General features: G+C 41.1%; 1 protein-coding gene across 3 annotated transcripts in view; it reads left to right on the top strand.

The window, feature by feature from the left end:
- The first annotated feature begins 261 nt into the window (after window positions 1-261).
- Window positions 262-21,167, top strand: part of LOC119008484 (dnaJ homolog subfamily C member 13) — a 38,027-nt gene continuing 17,121 nt past the window's right edge. The window contains exons 1-27 of one of the 3 annotated variants that reach the window (XM_037078831.1): window positions 262-450; window positions 3,259-3,339; window positions 9,879-9,954; window positions 10,437-10,586; window positions 11,033-11,074; window positions 11,168-11,368; window positions 11,470-11,676; window positions 12,205-12,300; window positions 12,557-12,648; window positions 12,895-13,061; window positions 13,811-13,890; window positions 13,990-14,159; window positions 14,260-14,292; window positions 15,040-15,139; window positions 15,297-15,404; window positions 15,540-15,695; window positions 15,780-15,836; window positions 16,746-16,867; window positions 17,024-17,099; window positions 17,287-17,382; window positions 17,475-17,615; window positions 19,226-19,243; window positions 20,145-20,227; window positions 20,312-20,465; window positions 20,621-20,724; window positions 20,819-20,978; window positions 21,085-21,147. In XM_037078831.1, coding sequence (XP_036934726.1) covers window positions 3,272-3,339; window positions 9,879-9,954; window positions 10,437-10,586; window positions 11,033-11,074; window positions 11,168-11,368; window positions 11,470-11,676; window positions 12,205-12,300; window positions 12,557-12,648; window positions 12,895-13,061; window positions 13,811-13,890; window positions 13,990-14,159; window positions 14,260-14,292; window positions 15,040-15,139; window positions 15,297-15,404; window positions 15,540-15,695; window positions 15,780-15,836; window positions 16,746-16,867; window positions 17,024-17,099; window positions 17,287-17,382; window positions 17,475-17,615; window positions 19,226-19,243; window positions 20,145-20,227; window positions 20,312-20,465; window positions 20,621-20,724; window positions 20,819-20,978; window positions 21,085-21,147 — 2,820 coding nt within the window. In that variant the 5' untranslated portion in view covers window positions 262-450; window positions 3,259-3,271. Of the gene's footprint in view, window positions 451-3,258; window positions 3,340-9,878; window positions 9,955-10,436; window positions 10,587-11,032; window positions 11,075-11,167; window positions 11,369-11,469; window positions 11,677-12,204; window positions 12,301-12,556; window positions 12,649-12,894; window positions 13,062-13,810; window positions 13,891-13,989; window positions 14,160-14,259; window positions 14,293-15,039; window positions 15,140-15,296; window positions 15,405-15,539; window positions 15,696-15,779; window positions 15,837-16,745; window positions 16,868-17,023; window positions 17,100-17,286; window positions 17,383-17,474; window positions 17,616-19,225; window positions 19,244-20,144; window positions 20,228-20,311; window positions 20,466-20,620; window positions 20,725-20,818; window positions 20,979-21,084; window positions 21,148-21,167 lie in introns of those variants that run through there. The other 2 variants (XM_037078832.1, XM_037078833.1) reach the window with 2 other exon arrangements.

Here is a 21,167-nt window from a genome sequence, read left to right on the forward strand (position 1 = left end):
AGCCTGACCTGTCTACTTTTCAAAATGTCGCGCAGTCACTCTTTTGTCGCTTGAAATTAAACGAAATAGAAACTGAAGACGCTACTGTTCAAAGCCAGTCCGCAGTCGTCCTGCACTGTAAACTGTTCCGAGGTCAGTGTCTACTGTATGTATCAATACAAGCCGTAAATAAAATGAAGAACAGCTGATCTCGGGTCAGGTATCTCCTTAATTCCGCGTCCAGACAAACCAATCAGCTGACAGCCGCATGACAGGCAGGCCTCACGCATGCGCAGTGGCACACTCTTGCTATCAGGAATATGGCAGCGTCCTGAGCCCTGTTGGGGGGAATACGCCGTTACTGAGCTCCTTCAGCACCCGAGTGGGAAAACTGAGAAGCACCGACCGCACTCAGAGGAGGGTGGGGGGCTGAGGGACGGCTACGAATAACACCCCATAGCAGTTTTACAGGTAAATGCACCCGCTGGCACTTGCCACTCTCTTCAAGCCCTCTTCCCTATGTTTGCTTGATTGAACCCCGCTGCTAATGCGACTAGCTAGCAGTCCAACTGAACCTGAGTGATGTGCTACTTAGCCGCTAGCTTGCGGCTATCCCAACATTAGCCTGCCACAGCCCCTTTTTCTTTACATCTGGTAAACAAGAGCCGACAACAAACTTGCCTGGGGCTGTCTGTGTTTTTTAGCAAGGTGGAGCAACAGCGTCGACATAGCTGTAACGGCCGCGTCGTGCTTGTTTTTAGCCGGACAGTTAACCGTGTTAGGCCCGCTGCAATGAGTTTGGCTAAACGCTTGAGAGTCAGGTAACGTTAATGCTGCCTGGCATGGATTTAATTGACAGATCAGCAGCCAGTGCACATCCTCAAATGGACTTAAGGATCACCGTTAGCCGTTTTGTGCAACTTAATTTTTTTATGTATAGAAAAAATATCAAGTGTAATATGCTCAGCTAGCAAGTGGTTGTTAAAATCTGTGGAGAACCATGGAAGATGAAGTGGAGTAAGTTCCCGTCTTTGTGGGGAGATTGCTTCATATGGTTGGCAAGTAAAAGGAGGACATTGCAACATGTCATCAGTGAAGAAAAAAGCCTTTAAGTAGATGACATGTCAAACATGCTGTATGGATTATTTAAGAGAATCAAGGTCCAGCTGTTCCCTGTAGATGTTAGACTTTAGTAGCTTACTTTACTTCTGTCTACTGTCAGTCCAGTTATGCTGCAAGCTGTATATTCAGCACCAGTTTAACTACAGATAGGGGTAAAAACAGAAGGAAAAAAAATATATGGGCCATATAATGATGCAGTGGCACATGATAGTTTGACCCTTGTACCCACACGGATGCTGAAGCAGTTTTCCTCTTCATATTTTATATCAAAAGGAAACAGGGGATCCAACCTTTTCCAGCAGCTGTGAAAGACAGGTGAGAAGACACAAGACAAACAAATATGCAGAGTAAAACAGCTGTTTGACAAGAGTGACGTGGTAGTAGTCATGAAATGAAATAACCTGTGGCTGTAGCTTGTAGATGACAGTTTTCTGTTCTTCAGATAGGTCCCATTTAGAGGTTTGATTCTGCTGATACTGCAGCTAAGGTTACTGAAAAGTTGTGAGACCTGTCTGAAACAAGTTGTCATGTAAATATTGTGTGTTTTTCTGTGGGCCTTCCATTTATTTACTCCACTGTTCCCCCATTTACTTTTTCTCTGTCATGAATATTATGCTATTGATCTGCATACAGGCAGGAAAAGCTGGGAGGGATAATCACATGACCCAACCCTGGAATCTGCCTTGGTCTTTTTTTACACTCATCACCGTAATATAATAAAAACTGCACTGCCCTCTGCAGCAGCAAAGAGCATGCTGTGCACTGTTAACATCTCCTATTGTGCCATCCATCGACCCCCCGCTTTGGATTGGATTCATTATGCAGCTCCATGAATGCATGCTTGGGGGGAAAAAAAAAATGTTGATGCAAAACTTGGCACCGTACTGTTCCTTGCACCTTTGTTCCTTCAGCACAGGCATCAATTATTGAGATGCCGACACTGGCTAATTTTTAAAGGTCCCTTGTCCAGTGTTGTGGCACCTGATAGTGGCTTGTATTTTGCTTCCTGCCCTCTTTGAATGTCAGGCAATTATTGTCCCCTTGGTGAATGGTGGATTCCATCATTTGTGGCTATTTTGCTGCTCCCTTTTTCAGTCACACACTGAAACAGGGCAGAAGGAAAACTGGAGTCAGATTTTTCCAGGATCCTGGCAGAGTGCTGACACAGGTTCCCCTTGTCACTGCGCAGCCGCCAGCAAATAGCTGCACTGAGGATCAGAGAGGCCGTTATTCCGTCCATCTGCTCTACTCTGTTCTGTTGTTGATGCCTTCATTTCTAATTTGTTTGAAACAATCTGTCATGAAGAATCACTCTTAACCATCTCAATTTGTCCTAGTTAGATGGGGAAACCCGGGAGTGTCTAGCTGCCATAAAGTAAAATTTCCAGACTTTTTCATTCAAATTATGCAATGGGCCTAAGCACTAAACCTAACCCCTGTTTATCTAAAGCAATCAATAGGCCACAGTGGCTTTGCGCCAGACTTTATTGACACATGCTCAGCTGGTGCACTGTAATGTTGTTTTTTGTGCCCGTGATATCAGCCTGAATGAAGGACCTTCACATCCTCTCTTTGAGTGAGCTGGTTGTAACCCACTGGTTACTCAAGTATGTCTCTTTTTCAGAGCGAGCCTGTGAAAATGCAAGCATGAAAAAGAGCATGAGGGTATTAAGGAAGACTTGTTTATGATAAACTGTAAGTCATGTGCTAACAGCTGCCCTGATTCTATGGCTCATAACTGAGGAAAATCTGTGAAGAATCAGTCCATTATGGAGCGATGGGCCACTCTCTGTCATTCGATAATCACTCTCAACTCAGCGTTGGTTCTGAAGCTGAGGGAGTGTCCTCTGGGAGTCTCTCTCTTTGAGCTGCAAAATGTTGAATGACTGTGTTAAGTGTGTGGCGGTATATTGGAATGTGTGTTACCTAAACTTGACATAGTAATGACTTGTAAAGGTGCAGGTTATTTGGTGACTTCTTATAGAGCTGATGTCAACTGAGAGCATTCGTCCCCTCTGCTATGTAGCTAAAAATATAATCAACTGAAGATCTTCAAGTTTTTTATTTTCTGCACCCTATTCTACACCCTGTTTTTAAACTGTAGAAGGGCTTACTTTTGATCCCAGCCATAATAATATCTTTTCTTCTGTTTTGTAGGTCCTGTGAAAAGATGAATGTTGTCAAAGAGAACAAAGACCTGGCCTGTTTCTACACCACCAAACACTCCTGGAGGGGAAAGTAAGACCCACAACTTGTCCTTTGACCCCACCGTCTATTCCACCTCTTCGTTGTAATGTTTATGAGGCAACATCAGCTTAAATCTTTCCCTTCATCACCTTTTAAAGACAGTCCTGGCGTTCCTGACTCAGTATTTACATTGTGTTGACTTCCTTATCTCAGCCAGGGATAGGAGGTCTGCACACATCACTGTCAGCAGTCACAGATCAGTACCAGTGAAGTGTGTTTTGTAAAGCTGCACTGTCTCATGAAATGTAACCCGATGACAAAGACCCTGTCTGTAAACGCAGCAAAGAAGCAGAAGTGACATTTATGCATTGTTAGGATACAAATACATACAGATCAACTGTACACAGGAGCCAGTTTTTTGATAATTGTTTGTTATTTGTTATATAAGATGTGCTCACTTTAGGAGACAATGGAAATACGCCTTCTGTTATTGTTCTCGTGCCTGTAAAGATGACTAGGTTGTTTTTTTTGTGTCATCAGAACAATAGGAAAAGTCTTAATTATGTTCAGTCATATACATTTAATTGGAACAGGAAGGGGGTGTTTGTGCACTCTGATGTGTAGACAGTATGTGTCAGTTGAAGCTGTGACCTTATTTTAGCACTATTTGAGGTGTTGACATAAAAATAAATGTGACAGGATGTGGAGGCTGACATGCTGCATGTAAGATGCAAACCAGGGTTATTACAGTTTAGTACAACTAATCTAAAAACTAAAACAAGATGTGACGAAACATTTTAGCTAACTGAAACAACTTAAATGTAAACCACCTGAAACAATAGTGTTTACTTGCAAAACTAACTAAAATAAAATAATATATACTGTACATGTCATTAGCTTTAGTCGATTTGGTCAAATGTATCAACACAACAAGCATGAGGAGGCATTGGTGTTACCTGAGACTGTGATGTCTACATGGCTGTGATTTTATATGGTAATACCTCTTTTGAATGTCTTAAATCATTCCCCTGACACAAACCTCCCCATTAATAATGGCTGCAGCTAAGAGCTATTTTCATCATCAATTAACCTGCTGATTATTATCACTATTAATCATTAATCGTTTAGTCAATAAAATGTCAAAGGATTGTCAAAAAAGCATTTTCCCCGAACCCAAAGTGATTGCGTCTTTTTTCTAACCAACATTCCCAAACCCCCCAAAGTCCTATTTACTGTCAAATCAATAGGACTTACTGGACTTTGTCAGCATATTATCATGAATGACTAAAAAAAGCAACAAATGCTAAAGTTTAAGAAACTGCAACAAGAAAATGTTTGACAATTTTACTTAAAGTAACTGAAAGAATTAATCAGTTATCAAAATAGTTAGAAATGGATTTTTCTTTCACTTGACTTACTAATGTACTTATTATACAACATAACATATTATGGTGAAAATGGAAACTGTACTACTAATAAAAAGGAAACTATGATAATTCTGAAATAAAATATGTCTCCAAGTCCCCAGTCATCTAATGATCAAATGTATCAGATATCTTAATCTATTGGTGTGTTTTGTTTATTTCAATTATATAGTGTAATGCATTTATGTCAATACAGGCATGGACTAAATGGTACTTAATATAGATACTTGGTGGCCCTCGGAGCTAAAGGATGGACAAGTTCCAGTCTGAGCTGTGAACCAGTGGGATCAAATAACCAATACCTGCTCCCTAATTGTCTTTGACCCATTAAGGCCTGCCATTGACTTGGGTAACTTAAGCAGGGCTGCAGAGCATTAGCCATCATCAGAGCTTCATCCTGCTAATGCTTCCTGAAGTGTCCGACAGAGACGAGTGTTGATGCATGCCTGTGCTGGACAGAGAAGGCCGTTACCCCATTTAGAACAACAGAATGAGACAATGTAAACCTGCATTATTGTTGACCTGAATGGGTCAGAAGAACCTAACCTTGGTCTGTGTCCCACCTCCTAAACTGGGTTGAATGTGGGTAAGGGATGGAAACTTAATTTACTGATGTTGACATCTGAAGGTCATTTATCTGACCCTTCGAAGAGGGAGAGAAAGATGAGAGCGAGCACAAGACAATATGATACCCCTTTTACACTGGACAAAAGTCCCACTAAGACACAGGCACATCGGGATTTTGCCTTCGATGGGAAAAGATACAGTCTGCCTTCATTCAAGGATGATGACCTGTTAATAGTTTTTCATTCTTATGTGTTCAAGCAACACTCAAACGTCATTCAGTCTGCGTTGAGTTGGAAAGCCAGACTGAAGTCAAAAATATGAAAAAGAACAACTGTACCATTGTCCTCCATGCTGCTTTTTACTGTTACATGTTCGCGATTTCAAACTTGACACACCAGAAATAAAACAAAAAATGACAGGCGACCCCATATACTGATGATGAGAAAGGCATGAATCACTATCATTTTTTAAGTGGGTTTAAATCCGGTTAAAAAAACAGCACATCCATGCAAATTTTGGTTTGAGCAGGAAGAAATTAAATGAAACTTTATGGGGTGCTTTTGTAATACGATTCTGTGGTTTATCAGTGAAGTGTGACTACAAGTACAGACATAAGTACCTGAATGCTGGCAAACAGCATTATTTTTTTTACAGCAGTCTCATATGAATGCATCAAATGAAATTCGAGTCAGACAGAGCTTTATTACACTAATAGACAAGAGAGAAGGTGTTGTCAGGATATCCTCCTTCATCTTGCTTCATTCTTGCCTCAGTTCAGACTGCTTTTGTCTTCAGTGGGTTGTAAACCAGGAAAACTGTTTTCTACAACAACCTTTGATAAAAACATAGCTTTCAGATTGCTCTGAGAAACAATACCTGTTAGCCAAAGCAAAACCTAACAGGTTATGCCCGCTAGTTTAATTAACTCCGGCCTTGGAAACTGTTAAAGGATCATCTCAGACTTAATCAGTGTCGCAGATGAGAGGATCACAGCTCTTCACTGTGAATACGGAACATGTTCCCAAAAGTAAACTTTAATTAGACTCATCTGTGATTAGCATGCCCCTTTCAGTATTCAGCATTACTTCTACTTCTATTTTACAACTGGATACTTTTCTCTACTGCATATATGAAGAGGTTAAGTTTACCTTTAATTGATATGCATGTATAAAAATCAGGCTTTAGCTCCTATTTGTAAATTTGGCAAAGATGCTCAGATGTATTTTTGTCAGATTTCTGAGAACAGGACAATACTGCAGATTGGTCAGCAGACAGGATGAATGTGGGTCATTTGTTGTGCAGGGAGTTGAAGGGTAACCAGAACAGCCAGAATGATGTGGTGCTGCTTTGTAGTTTCCTCTATTCTCTGTCTGGTTTCCTTTTTGCGTGTCTAAAACAAGTCTTTCAGAGTGGTTCAGATTACATAATCAAATTTTCTGAAAATCACTGCATGTCTGAAAGACTAAAATCACAGAAAAACCTAAACTTTTGTAGGGTTGCTGTAGTGTTACAGCTGAGGTTTTCTCCTCTCCCTGTCCTCATGATCATGTTTAATTCAAGTCTTGTGACTCTTACGTTATTAGATTTGTCTCTATGTGGTCCTAATGAAGGACATTTGCATGATTTCTGACTGGGATGGATTCTTTCAGAGATTTCTGTGTCATTTAAGGGGTCAAACACAGAACAAATTGACATTTTTAGAGCATGAAGATGCAAATCACATTCCCCTTTGAATCTGCTTTGAATACCTTTATTACTCTCTGTGTTGTTCCTCCAACATAAGCAAACCTAGCTGCTACAGATGCTAAGGCTTTATGTTTCACTGGCAGTTTTACCTCGCACTACATGTGCTGTGCTTTGAATACCTACTAACAAAGTTTTCAGTCAGTTGTTCCCATCGTCGTGGGTTTGTTGTTCACATTACTCCACCACACCGCAGCTCTAAAATCCAGTGTTTGTTTAGGGGATAAAGTAGTGTTGTCTTAGCTTTTTATGTTGTTGGACAAATCTTCTGTTCAGCCTTCTTTTGGAGAAATTGGTTTTAAAGAGGAGAGGCAGTTATGAGGGGAGTTTAGTCAGATACAGGAAGTTGCTTAATGCAATTTATTATGAAACTCGGGAAGTGGAAGGAAAAGCTGTGAAGACATGTCGTACAGTAGGACTGAAGGAAGAGTAACCTCTGATATATCTATGGTGTTAACTGTACCTGCAATGCTTTTTTATAGTGTCCTTCTTTGTCTTCATACATTTACATTACTGCCATCTAACAAGACAATGTACCAGAATAATTTAGATTTTTTGTGAATGTTTTTCTGCCATCATGATAGTTATGTTTCTGTTAAGCCCTGTCCTGTACAAAAAAACAATGTGCACATCACATCTGCTCTTGGTTGATGTAAAAATATTAGAGATTCTCTGCCACCACAAAGTAGTTTCAAGTCTCTGCATGGTTGAATTACATATCTTTGTATGAATGGAAATGTGAACCACAGCAGCATGATTGTGAAATGGTCATCAGTGATGTCAAGGGATTTGTTGCAGATAAGTCAAAACATGCAAAACATGGGTAGGATTGTTTAAATTCTTGTGGTCTCAACATATTACAATAGTATACTAATTTACTCTCCCGGATCACTGTAATCTCAACTTCTTAGCAGTAAACTTTGGCTTCAGTGTCTGGAGACAAAACTCCAGCTCTTCCTCTGAACTTCAAACTGCATCACTTGGTTATAAAGTTGGCTAGCGAGGCGTTTGATGCTTTGATTAGAATATTTCAAATCGGCATGATTGTAGCTGTCTTTCATTTTATTTTCAAGATCATCTTTAGGCTATTATGCATAATTTTTTTAGTATGTTTAGAGTTAGATTATTGAATATAGTATGAATGGAAACACGAGTGATTGGTTGCTAGCTGCTCAAACCAGACAGAAAGTGACTGTGAGTACCTTACGTACAACACAAACTCACAAAATGATGACAAGCATGTCAAAATTTCCTCAAAATCTTACAGTGACTGGCATTGTTCCGGAGCATTTAGTGTTGCCTCAGACATATAGTAAATGTGATTCATTGTTCGCATTGATCACACACACTGGCCAGGCAGGGTTGGATATTGCCTGCTGTGCATCAAGGTAGAGTAAAAAAAAAAAAAAAGAAGAAGAAGTCAGCCCACAGAGAATGAATAATTAACTACATTTGTGCTGACACCCAGTCAAGCCAGCCTCTTAACATCAAGGTCAAAATGTGTGGACAGACAGCACCCTGAGAATCAGGACGAAGTCATGGTCTCAGACTTTGTTGCCCAAGATGATGAAATAAAAGAAAAGTGTGGAAGAGAACCTCAGTGTGAGGAGAGAGTTGGAATGTGAGATGTGCTTTGACCTAATATTTTACTTTGGCCTTGCCTCGGGCCGCTGCCACATCCTGTCTGTTTATGTTCATCATTTACTCTGTACACAAGTATGAAAGCGTTATGTGGAAGTAACCTCTCAATTTGACTTCCTTTTACTCTGCCTTTATAGATAGAAGGAGCCATTCACTTGAACTCTTGTTGGTATACAGACCAAATGAGGATGTGCAAGAAAGAAAAGAGCCAAGTCAGCATGTTCAGTCCCATTGCGGCACCAAAAGAACATGTTGTATGTGGTTAAACACATGTATACCAGATACAAATAACCCCTCACATTTAACACTTTAACATACCCACTGCTTAAACCTAAATCTCACCAAAAAAAGCACCAACTAAAGACTGCTGGCAAACCACTCAGTGATCAAGCAGACGTGCTTGCCTGCTCGCACACTCACACATTCACTCAGCGTAATATGCAGAAAGATTGGCAAAATATGATTTCACATTTCCTGCCTATGATGTGAGGAAGCCCCACACTAACATCAGTTCTGATGAATTGGTGTTAGTGGTTTCCGAGACGAAGAGTGACTCAGAACTACTGACATACAAGAAATCGCTGAGAGATCTAATGCAATCATTTTTATTGAAAGAACTGCAGATTTTCTTATAGTTAAGGTTGCGTCTAATAGGTTGATATAAAGAAATCACTGCTGCAGTTAAGGCTGCATAATTATCACTTTCAGCCCGGCTAACGGTCTCAAAATGCTGCTTTGAAAGTGAAAGAGTGATCTTATCTAATAATTTTTCCCTCATTTTGTGCCTCATCTCAGCCATCGCCTCATAAAACTGTCTGGAAAGTGATGTTACAAACCTGTGCACAATGATATCATCAGTTAATTGAGCCCCAGTGAATGTCCCCTGTTGTTGACTCATCATCATTAGCTTTCAGAGGGCGGCAATGGTCGTGCAAATGGACCTTTCCCTCTCACACCACCCTGCCATCTAGCTGACGTAATGGAGCTTTACGTGATGAGATGTATTCTGCAAATTTGAAATCTAACGATCACAAGTTCGTAGAGTTTTCAGAGTTATAAAGATGAACAGGATCTGGTGGCTTCGCTTCAGCTATCCCCCACGCTAGGAAAGCCACCGCACATTCTGCCTCTTTATTCACTGATACATTTATGTGACTCTCCGTGCTGTTGTAGGTGTCGCTGATAATGCCTCTCTGACTCATGTCTGTGTTCCAGGTACAAGCGAGTCTTCTCAGTGGGGACGCATGGCATCACCACATACAACCCTACCACGCTAGAAGTAACAAATCAGGTCAGTGTGTGTGCAGTCCTGTTATCGAGGAACTCCAATATCATTCAGGAAGCTCCTCTTCGCTGTAGCTATCAGTGCCTTGCAGATGCTTGTGGGATGTGATCCATGTGACTATTCAAAATACGTTTGAAGCACACTGATCCTTCGCTAATAACTGAATAAACACCATATTTTTACCACTTTGTGCTCAGCCTTTAGATATGCCAAGCTTTCTGCTGTGAGGTCAGCATGCAACAGTGTGTCTTTGCCCAGAAACTAGGGATCATCATTCTGGCACACTATCAAAATGCTGAAAAAAAAAAAGAAAAAGAAGAAAAAAAAGTATCTGCCATGAATTTGAGATTTTCCATTTTCCCATTTATTTGATACATAAAAATTCATCAAACACTTAATAAGGGGATTCAAAGAAAATGTTTTGATATTTTTTGTGTGTGACTCTAACAATGTGTTTGCTTCTGTGTTGTTGCTGCCCGTGGTACCAGTGGCCTTATGGAGACATCTGTGGTATCGGTCCAGTAGGAAAAGGTCAGGGAACAGAGTTCAACCTCACATTCCGCAAAGGCAGTGGCAAAAAGTCTGAAACGCTCAAGTTCTCGACAGAGCACCGGACAGAGCTGCTTACAGAAGCACTGGTGAGGACAAGCAGCTGCATTAATTCACAATGACTAAACACATTCAGCAGAAGGAGCTCAGAAGTGGTCTTTTTCCATGTTTTCTCAGTTGTGTCATAGCTGCACATTTTGATGTGTTGTTTACAAAAACATCAAGAAAAAAAGCCACAGGAAAGTCAAGTAATATACAATACACTGTTTGGGAATGCATCGCTTGCAAATCTCCAGTCTTTGACTCGCTGTAGCTGTTCAACAGAAATGTGTATCAGCAGATAGTATGTTGCTGTGATGCAATAAAGTCCTCATGCTGAGGTGTTTAGATACAGCAATAAGGATTGGTATTTCCCCACAGAGCTCATTAAATGTCTTCCTGATTTTGCAGTGAAGACAATACGTCATATAAGTCACTCAGGGATAATTTACAGCCAGCTGTGGACGATTATTTCTTTGTTTTTCCTCCTTCACAGAGATTCAGAACAGAGTTTTCAGAGGGAAAGATAACAGGCAGGGTAAGTACTAAAATCTGTCAATAAAAGTTATCTATTTAGGCATGTTTACCACTGTGGTGACACAAAAATGTTTTTGACATGTGTGCTGAACAGCGTTACAACTGCTACAAGCACCACTGGAGTGACACCAGAAAGGCTGTGAGTTTAGAGGTGACACCTGGCGGCATCGACCAAATCGACCCACAAACCAACCGGGTGGTGTGTTCCTATGACTACCGTAATGTAGAAGGCTTCGTGGAGGTGTCTGATTACCAGGGAGGATTCTGCATCCTTTATGGCGGCTTCAGCAGGCTGGTATGCATTCATAGAGAGTTTGTGTGTGTGCACCATGTTGTTGTGTGTTGAAACAAAATGAGGACGTTTTTTTCCCCTCTATCTTTGCCTCTTTCCCTCAGCATCTGTTTGCCTCGGAGCATCGAGATGACATAATCCGCTGCGCCATAGAGCACGCGGGGAACTTCATCGGCATCACACTACGACTGAGGAAGGACGCCCTGACCTTTGAGGACTTCGTGACAGACAGGTTGGGGAAGTACAGCTCAGACGAGAGCATCACTTCACTGGCTGAGTTTGTGGTGCAGAAGATCACCCCTCGACACCCGGTGAGAATCATCAGGACGCCCTTAACAGATTGCTAAGAGGGCGTCTGCTTGAAAACATATGCAGCAGTTAAAGTAGCTTGTCCAATATGTTTCACTTACCTAACATTCTACCGCTGTAGATCCTTTAAAAGCCCTTCATACTGTGAAATTATCCAAATGTAAGTATTATTGAGAGGTCCACTAGTCAACATTGAGATTTTGGGCTATTTCGCTGCTATAACGTGACTTCTTTCTGACAAGTGGAAAGAAAACTTCCAAAATACACATTTTGGTGTTTATTTTCATTCTGATTTCTGGTTGGTTTCTAATTGGCCTATTAAAACAGACAATATCCAAAAACATAATTAAAAAAAAAAAAGCCTGATCTGGTGTTCCCATGGAACAGATGCATGTATGTTATGGTGATAAACTGAATGGTAATAATCTATTAGTATCCATATCTTTAGTGCCTACTTGTGCTGCCAAGTTATATTAATCAGTTGTGTGACTATGACTAATAATCGTCTGATTTTTGCATTCTTTCCTTAGGAGCCTATTAAACGTATACTGGCCCTGACAGAGACATGTCTAGTGGAGAGAGACCCGGCTTCATACAACATAGTTACCATCAAACCCTTTGGGGAGGTGAGCGCTAAGACAGTAAAGCGAGATCAAGTCATCAAAATTTCACGCTGTTATGTTAACGCTGAAAACCATTTTGTTCTCCCTGTGTTTCACTCCTTTTGAAGATAAATTTTAATTGAACTGCCTGTTATTGTTTCATTATGTATGAACTGCATCACTGCGAGTTAACAGCTTGGATGAAAGCACTTGTGATGTGAGTACACTCTCCCCTCCCTCTTTTTTTCTCACTCTTGTCCTTTATCTCATCACCCTTTAGGTATTTGCCCTCATCTGTGATGTCGACAACCCTCAGGTGTTTACAGTTGAATTCATCAGAGGTCAGATCAGGAAGTTCTCCTCCACAGAAAGGTACGCAGATGAAATGCATGCACTTGTCTTTATGGCTCTGTGGGTTGTAAAGTGTTTGTATTTTTGGTCTCTCTTGCTTGATGTTTTTCAGCACTGTTTACTGTAATTACAAGAGGAGTTATTTTTCTGTGTGTCATGTGGTCTCCTGCGTAACTCTTTCCTGTAACTATGTGCTTGTTGTTCACTCTCTAAACACAAATCATTTGTAATGCATTTAGTTGAGTCTGTTTGTGTGTGTGTCTGCAGGGACTCCCTGTTAGCCAGCCTCCTTGATGGAGTCCGTGCATCAGGCAACAGGGACGTGTGTGTCAAGATGGCCCCCACACAGCGAGGGCAAAGATGGGGCCTGCTGAGCATGCCCGTGGACGAGGAGGTGGAGAGCTTGCATCTCAAATTCCTGGCGGCACCTCCGAGTGAGTTCAAGCCCCTTGATTTCAGGAGATTCATTCACATGATTTGGATTTTATATGATGCGGTCAGGCTGGTTTAGATGTAGATTTTCATTTTGATGGTTTTGATAATAGATTAGATGGACTGACACAATTTTATGCAGACATTCATGGTTACTAGAAGATAAACCCTACTGACTTTAGTCATTCCTTAACATTTGATCCAGGATCAACTTCAGCCAGTTTTTTGTTTGTCTGTGTTTTTGGTTTGGTTTTGGTTTATGGCCAGATACTAATCAGCCTCAGCTGTACTTCTGTAGCTTCAATTAACAATTCATAGCATGCTAATATGCTAAACTAAGATGAGCTTGTTAGCATGGTAGTTGTGAGAATGTTGGCATGCTAACATTAGCATTTCAGTTGAAGCAGTGATGTGCCCCAGCTAAATTAAGATGTATTGAAAAATATATGGATGAAAATCTAATGATTTTTTTTTATTTTAGATCATGATGAATCTTATAGGCATCCACAATCTCCTTTTCATATTTCACAGGCATAGTGTTTCTTACTTCTGTTTCAACTTCACATAATAAAATGAGAACAAAAGAGGACATGGAATAAAATGGTTACAATAAATGGTACGTAAGGTACCAACTGGGGCTATGTTGTACCTAAAGATGGTGTTGGAGACCCACTAGTGCAGACTCTTGATCTCACTTAGAGGTGATATATATGCTTTGGTTTAACTGTTCCACCCCTCCTTCCTTTGTCAGATGGCAACTTTGCAGATGCAGTGTTCAGATTCAACGCCAACATATCCTACAGTGGAGTGCTGCATGCAGTAACCCAAGATGTGAGTGTGCTCAAGTCCTGGGTGATTAATGTCCATCCATCTGCCCGGGCACGATTCACACTCGTTTCACTGTCTTTTCGCTCTCTGTTTTCTCTTCAGGGTCTTTTCTCTGAGAACAAAGAGAAGCTCATCAACAATGCCATCCTGGCACTTTTATCCCAGGAGGCAGAGCTGCCAGCTCTTAACGCTGAGCTGGAGAGCCATTTCCAGGCCATCCGCCGCCTGGTGGCCTCCAAGGCTGGCTTCCAGGCTTTCACACAGCTGCCTAAGTAAGAATGCAGCAGTTATCTCACTTTACCTTCCTGATTTTATTTCTTTAAAGTATTTTTTGTTGAGCTGCTGGTAACAGGCATGCTCTGTCATTCCAAGGTCTGGTCAAGGGTCTGGAGTCACAGATGCAACGTAAATATGAATCCATACATCTCAGTCCGCCCTTTTGCCTGCTTTTTTCCTTCTCGTTCCTCTCCAGAGTCTCTCTCAGTTGTCTGTTTATCAGCCTTCTCCTCTTTTATCTCTGTTCTGCTTTCATCTCTGGCTTTTAGACGGCACTTCAGACAGGAGGTTATGTTGCTCAGTCGAGCTGTCTGCCTCGATTTGTCTTGACCTTCCACTCTCGCCATCTCATCTTCTCATCCTTTATTTTTGTGCTGCTAGCTCTCTCCTACTATCCTCTTTGCCCATCTTATCCTTTACATTTCTGTACATCACAGTATCAAAGAACCTAGTGATCTCTCTGGGTCACTGAGATGTATGAGAGGAACTGTATTTACTGTTTATTATTTGTTCCTGTGAAGCAAATGAGCCATGATTGGTTTTCCTGAAAGATTCATCGCTAGAGTGGCTTGGTGTTTCCCTTCACACAACTACAAGGGGCAGATGACCATAAATTCATGAATGGCTTAGTGAGGAAAACATCTTTCATGTTGTTACGCTTAGTAGTCCCGTGGAAGGCGTGACAGTTTGTGAACAAAAGAATCAACAAGCCGCTTCTGAAGCAATGAATTCTTTGTGTATCCAACCCCAGACCTCTTTTGAATAATACAGTTTTTGTTTGGTTTATAATCTCATGTTTTTGTGTCTCAACTTTTTCAAGTCATGTTCGTTTTATTGGTGTTGGTAAGTCGAGGAATGTGTGTTTGTGTGTCACAGATTCAGGGAAAAGTTGGGAGTAAAGACGGTAAAAGCTTTAAAACGGAACAACAACAGTGTGACACATGCTGCTGTAGACATGCTCTGTGCCCTTATGTGTGTAAGTATCACCTAAATATGTGGACATCAATCAGATGCATGCATAAATATGCAACATGCATTTTTCAATGTTTTTTATGCATCAAGTTAGGATTTTGGGTGAAAACTCCACTCACTGGAATCTTGCTCTTGACCTTTTCTCTCATGTTTCTTTGCAGCCGATGCACGATGACTATGACCTGAGGCAGGAACAGCTGAACAAGGCCTCTCTGCTGTCCTCCAAGAAGTTCCTGGAAAACCTCCTTGAAAAATTCATCACTAACGTGGTACATTTCCTCATATTGTCAGCAATCTTAAATGCAGCCTGAGCTGAGAAGAATGAGGAGATTTGAAAGTTGTATATCGTTAAATACATTTTTCTGCTTCCAGAACCTGAGCTGTCATTCTCTTTTGTTTTTCAGGACCATGGAACAGGAGCTTTGGTCATCAGCTCCTTACTGGATTTCTTAACGTTTGCCCTCTGCGCGCCCTACAGTGAAACCACAGAAGGGCAGCAGTTTGATATGCTGCTTGAGATGGTTGCCGCCAATGGTCGCACGCTGTTCAAACTCTTCCAGGTAAATGCAGTGCCCTGTCAGTAATATGAGTGGTTTCAAGTCAGTAGATGCTTGTGCATTGAATCAACTTGTCTTTATCTCCAGCATCCCTCCATGGCGATAGTAAAGGGAGCAGGTCTGGTGATGAAGGCCATCATTGAGGTAAGCCTTTCTGTGCGTTTGGTGGTTTAGTGTATATAGTATCATGCTGGTTGTCTTTAGTGTCCATCAGAGTGTGGACTTGCACTTGATAAATCACCTCAAAAATATGAGACAACACCAGATCCACTTTGTTTAAACCAGTCCCAGAGCATCCAGTCAAGTTGGAGGAGAGAAACTTGAAGTTTCTAGTTGGAAGAAAATATTGGAGGTTGTACGAAAACAATCCGCATGCAAACGGAGACAAGGCATTGGGCAATATGAAAAATTAATGTCAAGTCTACCCTGGCCAAGATAATTGCACTTCCCGATATCTAGATAGTCAACAAATATGCGTGAAACTCATATTTTTGTTGTATTAATAAAGGACAAGTAATTGGTCAGCACCACCTCTCCCTGATGTACTTTATTTCAGAAATGCATGGTATCTACACACGTCATTTACCTTGATTTATGTAGAACATAAAGGGAAAGCCGAACCCGCAAAGGGGACACGCTTAGGAAATTTGTTAGTGATGGAGATGCAGGCTCCCCCTTGTAGAAAATTCAAAATAAACCTGGAATACGATATAGGACTGCACATTATTGGGCTAGACAGCTTTTTCAAGTTATGCAGGTGAGGGTATTCATGGTTTTCCAATATTGGAAACACACTTCGATGAACTCAACCTCCCTCCACGAATGGAGAGCCACAACTTCCTATTTTGACATTTGAACTTATACAGAGAGTTTTGAGTCAAAGCCTTTTTATTAAAGTGATCTTCCCTGTGTTGAAGAAGAGTACCTAATGACTTGGTTAGGACTCAAAACTCACAGTTTAGGACTTTGGACTTGCCTCCTAAAACAATGACTTGGTCCCACCTCATCGTCATGCTTTATGATGATAACCAACCACTATTTGTTTACATTTAGGAGGGAGACAAGGAAATAGCCACTAAGATGCAGGAGCTGGCCTTGAGTGAAGGGGCTCTTCCAAGGCACCTGCACACTTCTTTGTTCACCATCAGCACTGACCAGCGGATGCTTACCAACAGGTCTAACCTCAATAAATCCACACTCACACAGTTTTTTTTTAGTAATTTGGGTTTGTTGGTTCCAGCCTCCAATGAATTCTCTTTATTCACAGTTCAATACTTTACTCATACTCTTACCCAGAGAGTCAGCTGCTTATGTCTATCTTTCTTTATCAGGCAGCTGAGTCGTCACCTTGTTGGCCTGTGGACAGCAGAGAATCCTGTTGCCATGAACCTCCTCAAGAGGATACTGGTAAGGCTACAGATTCCAACCTTAACACAGAGATTTGATACCCATCCAATGTGTATGGCAGAAAATAGTAGTGTAATGATGGCAATACAAGAGAAGTGCTCCTGGATGTAAGCCAGAGCTTTTCTCTGGCAGCTGATGCACCTTGTTTAAGTCTTAACCCATCTCACTTTGCCTTGTGCGCTCTCAGCCAACAGGCCTGCTGGCGTACCTGGACAGTGCTGATGCAGTCCCGGAGAAAGATGTGGACAGAATGCACATCCGTGACAACTTGAAAATCGCCACGGTATCTGGACAAATATACCATATCTGCAGATGCTCAATAAGAATAACTTTTTTGACATCTGTAACATTTTTGTTATATTCATATTCCCACAGGACCAGCTAAACCGAAACAAAGTCCCAGAGTGGCAGCGGATGGCAGGCAAAGCAGCCAAAGAGGTGGAAAAGTTTGCCAAGGAGAAGGCCGATATAGTGTTGATGCACTGGAGAGATAAAATGGGAATAGCCCAGAAGGAGGTGAGGATTATCTGCCTTTACAAAAGGGCTGAGGGGCTGATCTACCTATTATCTATCAGACAAGCTGCTGCTGCTGCTGCTGACATTGTGCTCAGGTGTCTCTATCTGCTCCTCCTGCTGCTGCTGCTGCTGCTGACCAGTGCTGCAGTATCCAGAGGCAAACTCACTCTCTTTTCAGCTGCTGCTGTTATTTGCATGAAGAGCAGTGACGGCTCTGATGCTGCCTGACCTTGGGGAAACATCACATGTCAAGATGCAGTCACATTTGATTTTTCTGTGCTTTGCATATTTGCTATTAGACTGCTTGTCTGCATTTTCAAAAATGTTTAACATGCATTTTTTCTTCAGTTATGACAAACGTTTTCCATTCCAGGTGTGTCTAAGTGCAACCAAGGGTTATTTATATTTAAAGGTCAACTTTGTTTTAAAGAGTATCTGTTATGGTAAGGGTTGGGTAGGTTTCCGGTTTTGCAGGTTAGGTCTGGTTTATGAGCTTAAACCTCAAAGTTATTTTTGATAGCAGGATCCTCTGGATAGGCAATAAGTGCTGCTGTAGTCTCATCAGTAACAAGTTGTGGTGTATATATTATGAGCCACAATACTTGAGTCCCATTTGAGCTGCCCCTGTTTGCACTGTAAGAGTTGCTTCATTACACTCTGAATACAAATGCAACACTCCCTATCGGTATCTGTTCAAATTAGGAGCCTCCTTGCAGTTCAGAGGACAGAAACCTTTCATTTCTTAACAGGGATTTTATTATGAAAGTTTTCTGGAACTTGTTGAGGCTAAGAGATGGGACAGCTTTTCATATACAAATTATGAACATAGGGTTTACCTAAGCTCAGGGGAAATACATTTAATTCTGTGTTTTGAGTTGCCCTGGCTTTCATGTTCACTGAAATGTAGCCAGAAAAGCTGTTTGACTGCTTTACTTTCAGTCCAGATTGGCATTTTCACACTTAGCTCTGTGTTTGGTTGGTTTCATGGTGTGACACACACAAGTCCAGTCTGGTATCTGGAATTTGGCTTAATATCAAACCAGTTAGAAAATATTTACACAGGCCCAGCCCTAGTTAAAATGTAAATGAAATCACATGTTCAAATTACACGTCATAATTGCAGGCAGCCAATCTAAGGTGTTTTGAGTCTAAATTTGTGTGGGAGGGTTGAGGTTTGTGTTGTTATCTAGACTGTTAATAAAACTGCTCCATTGATGTTTCCAACTAAGTGAAATCAAATCTACTTTCAAATAACCTTAAAACTGACTTCACATGAATGTCACCTTTTCCTTCTCTCTGCTCTCTCTCATGATTTTACTGCAAAATGGCTGATCAGCTACAAGTTTTGATTGGCTTGCTTTCACAGAATTTTCCCTAATCACATCCTTTCCGATCTGCACCTCATGCTCCAAGTATATTTGTTGTCAGCATGGTAGCTGCTAATAAATCTTAGCAATTTAGTGACAGATAATTTAGTATGACCTCACTCTAATGATCCTTTTTGTTTCGATTCACCTCTGTTTGATCTGAGGGAACAATAACTTCTCTGTGTTGTCTCTGCCCCACCCTCCCCTTGTCTTATGTGGTTTCTCTGCTGTCAAACAATGCAGCAGGACAGAAATAACCTGGTAAGTAGGACTCACCAATGGGATCCATCCTGGTTTTCTTTCCATCCTCCTTCTCTTTACCAAACCATGTTTCCAACTTCATGTTACACATTGAGTGTGTTTTTCGCATTCAGCCAATCAAAGTCCGGTCTACAAGGGATTTCCACATTCAAATAAAAATAACAGACAATCAAAGCATAGATTTTAACAAGTATGACCATGTCCTGCTGTCAATACAGGATATGTTCAGAGTTTTTTTTTTATAAATAATAATGACCACATTTAAGAGTTGAATTACCATAAACAGAAGGACCTTTGCCAAGTAGCCTGGAACAATATTTTGTGTTGCTTACTCCAGTTTTGTTTATGCAGAAAATTTGCCATAATGCACAAAAAAGTTCACCTTGCAAGTAAAAAGTTATACAAAACTTCAGCCTTTGAGGCTTGAGTAGCAAAGTCATCTTTTGCAGCATGACACAACAGATATATGATAGTTAAGAATCTAATTATGCAAAGCACATAAAGCGTCACATAGCATATAAATCTCTCTGTAAAGATCTGTCTCACCTCGCTAGAATTACAAGAACACACTCAATGTTGGGATCCCATCTTGGTTTTTGAGTGTCATAACTTTATTTTCTATGTTGGTGCGATGGCGACATGTTTGTTTTTGCTCTCGTTGTTTCTAAAAACTGACTTTCTCCCTTGTGACAAACATTTTATGTTGCATTGGCATACACATTGGTTCCTTTCATTTCATTTCTGTTTCTGTTGTTCTTGTTTGTGTGAAACCTTGCTCATGTTGTCGCCATTTTAATCTCCAAACTCTTCTTTTATGCCATAAGCTGAAAAAGGACAAATGTAAAATGATGTGGTTGATGATACACTCATTTGAATTATTACATCTTTTGTTCGTTTCCAGAACCCAAACCAAAAGCCCGTCATCCTAAGGAAGAGGCGGCAGAGGATAAAGATTGAAGTCAACTGGGAGCTTTTCTACTACAGGTTGCTTTTTCTGACCTTTTACTCATATAACAGAAAACTATTTCTTCAGTCCACCATCCTGACATGCTTCTTTGTCTTCTCAAGATTCCAGCTCGACCACGCTCGGTCCAACCTCATCTGGAACCTGAAGACAAGGGAGGAGCTGCGGGATGCTCTTGAGGGGGAGATGCGGGCCTTCAGCGTCGACCGTGAGCTCGGCAGTGCCACTGTCATCTCCTGGAATCACCAGGAGTTTGAGGTTTGTGTTCGCTGCTATCTGGATCTTATTGCTCTCATTATATTAGAACCATAAATATCTGTGATGTTAAGTTTGTGAATTTTTAGCCAGACCGTGATACCTCAGTAAATCCCACAGACAAATACAGGGTTATCTCTGTGCTCTTTTGTTTGCAGGTGAAATACGAGTGCCTTTCAGATGAGATAAAGATCGGGGATTACTACCTGCGTCTGCTGCTTGAGGAGGATGAAAACGAAGAATCAAACGCCATCAAGAGATCGTAAGACTGCAATACAACAGCCCAGCAGTCCGCACTGATGCTATCACTCTGCACTGAGTCCAAAGTGAATGCTTTTCCCTCTCTTTCTTCTCAGATACGAGTTCTTCAATGAACTCTACCATCGCTTTCTGCTTACACCCAAAGTTACGATGAAGTGCCTGTGCCTGCAGGCCCTTGCTATAGTCTATGGGAAGTGCTACGAGGAGATTGGCCCCTTCACAGACACAAAATATATTGTGGGCATGCTGGACAGAGTAAGTACAGACTGTCACTGCGAGAGTTAATATAAATACATCAATGGCAGTGTTTTCATATTTTAACATTTATTCTGAAATCCAAAATGCTGTTTTGTGTTTACAGTGCACAGACAAACTTGAAAGAGACAGACTTATCCTCTTCCTCAACAAACTCATTCTCAACAGGGTAAGCTGTAAAATCAACTG

Source organism: Acanthopagrus latus, chromosome 19 (genome assembly GCF_904848185.1).
Source record: "Acanthopagrus latus isolate v.2019 chromosome 19, fAcaLat1.1, whole genome shotgun sequence".
NCBI classification, from domain to species: Eukaryota; Metazoa; Chordata; class Actinopteri; order Spariformes; family Sparidae; genus Acanthopagrus; species Acanthopagrus latus.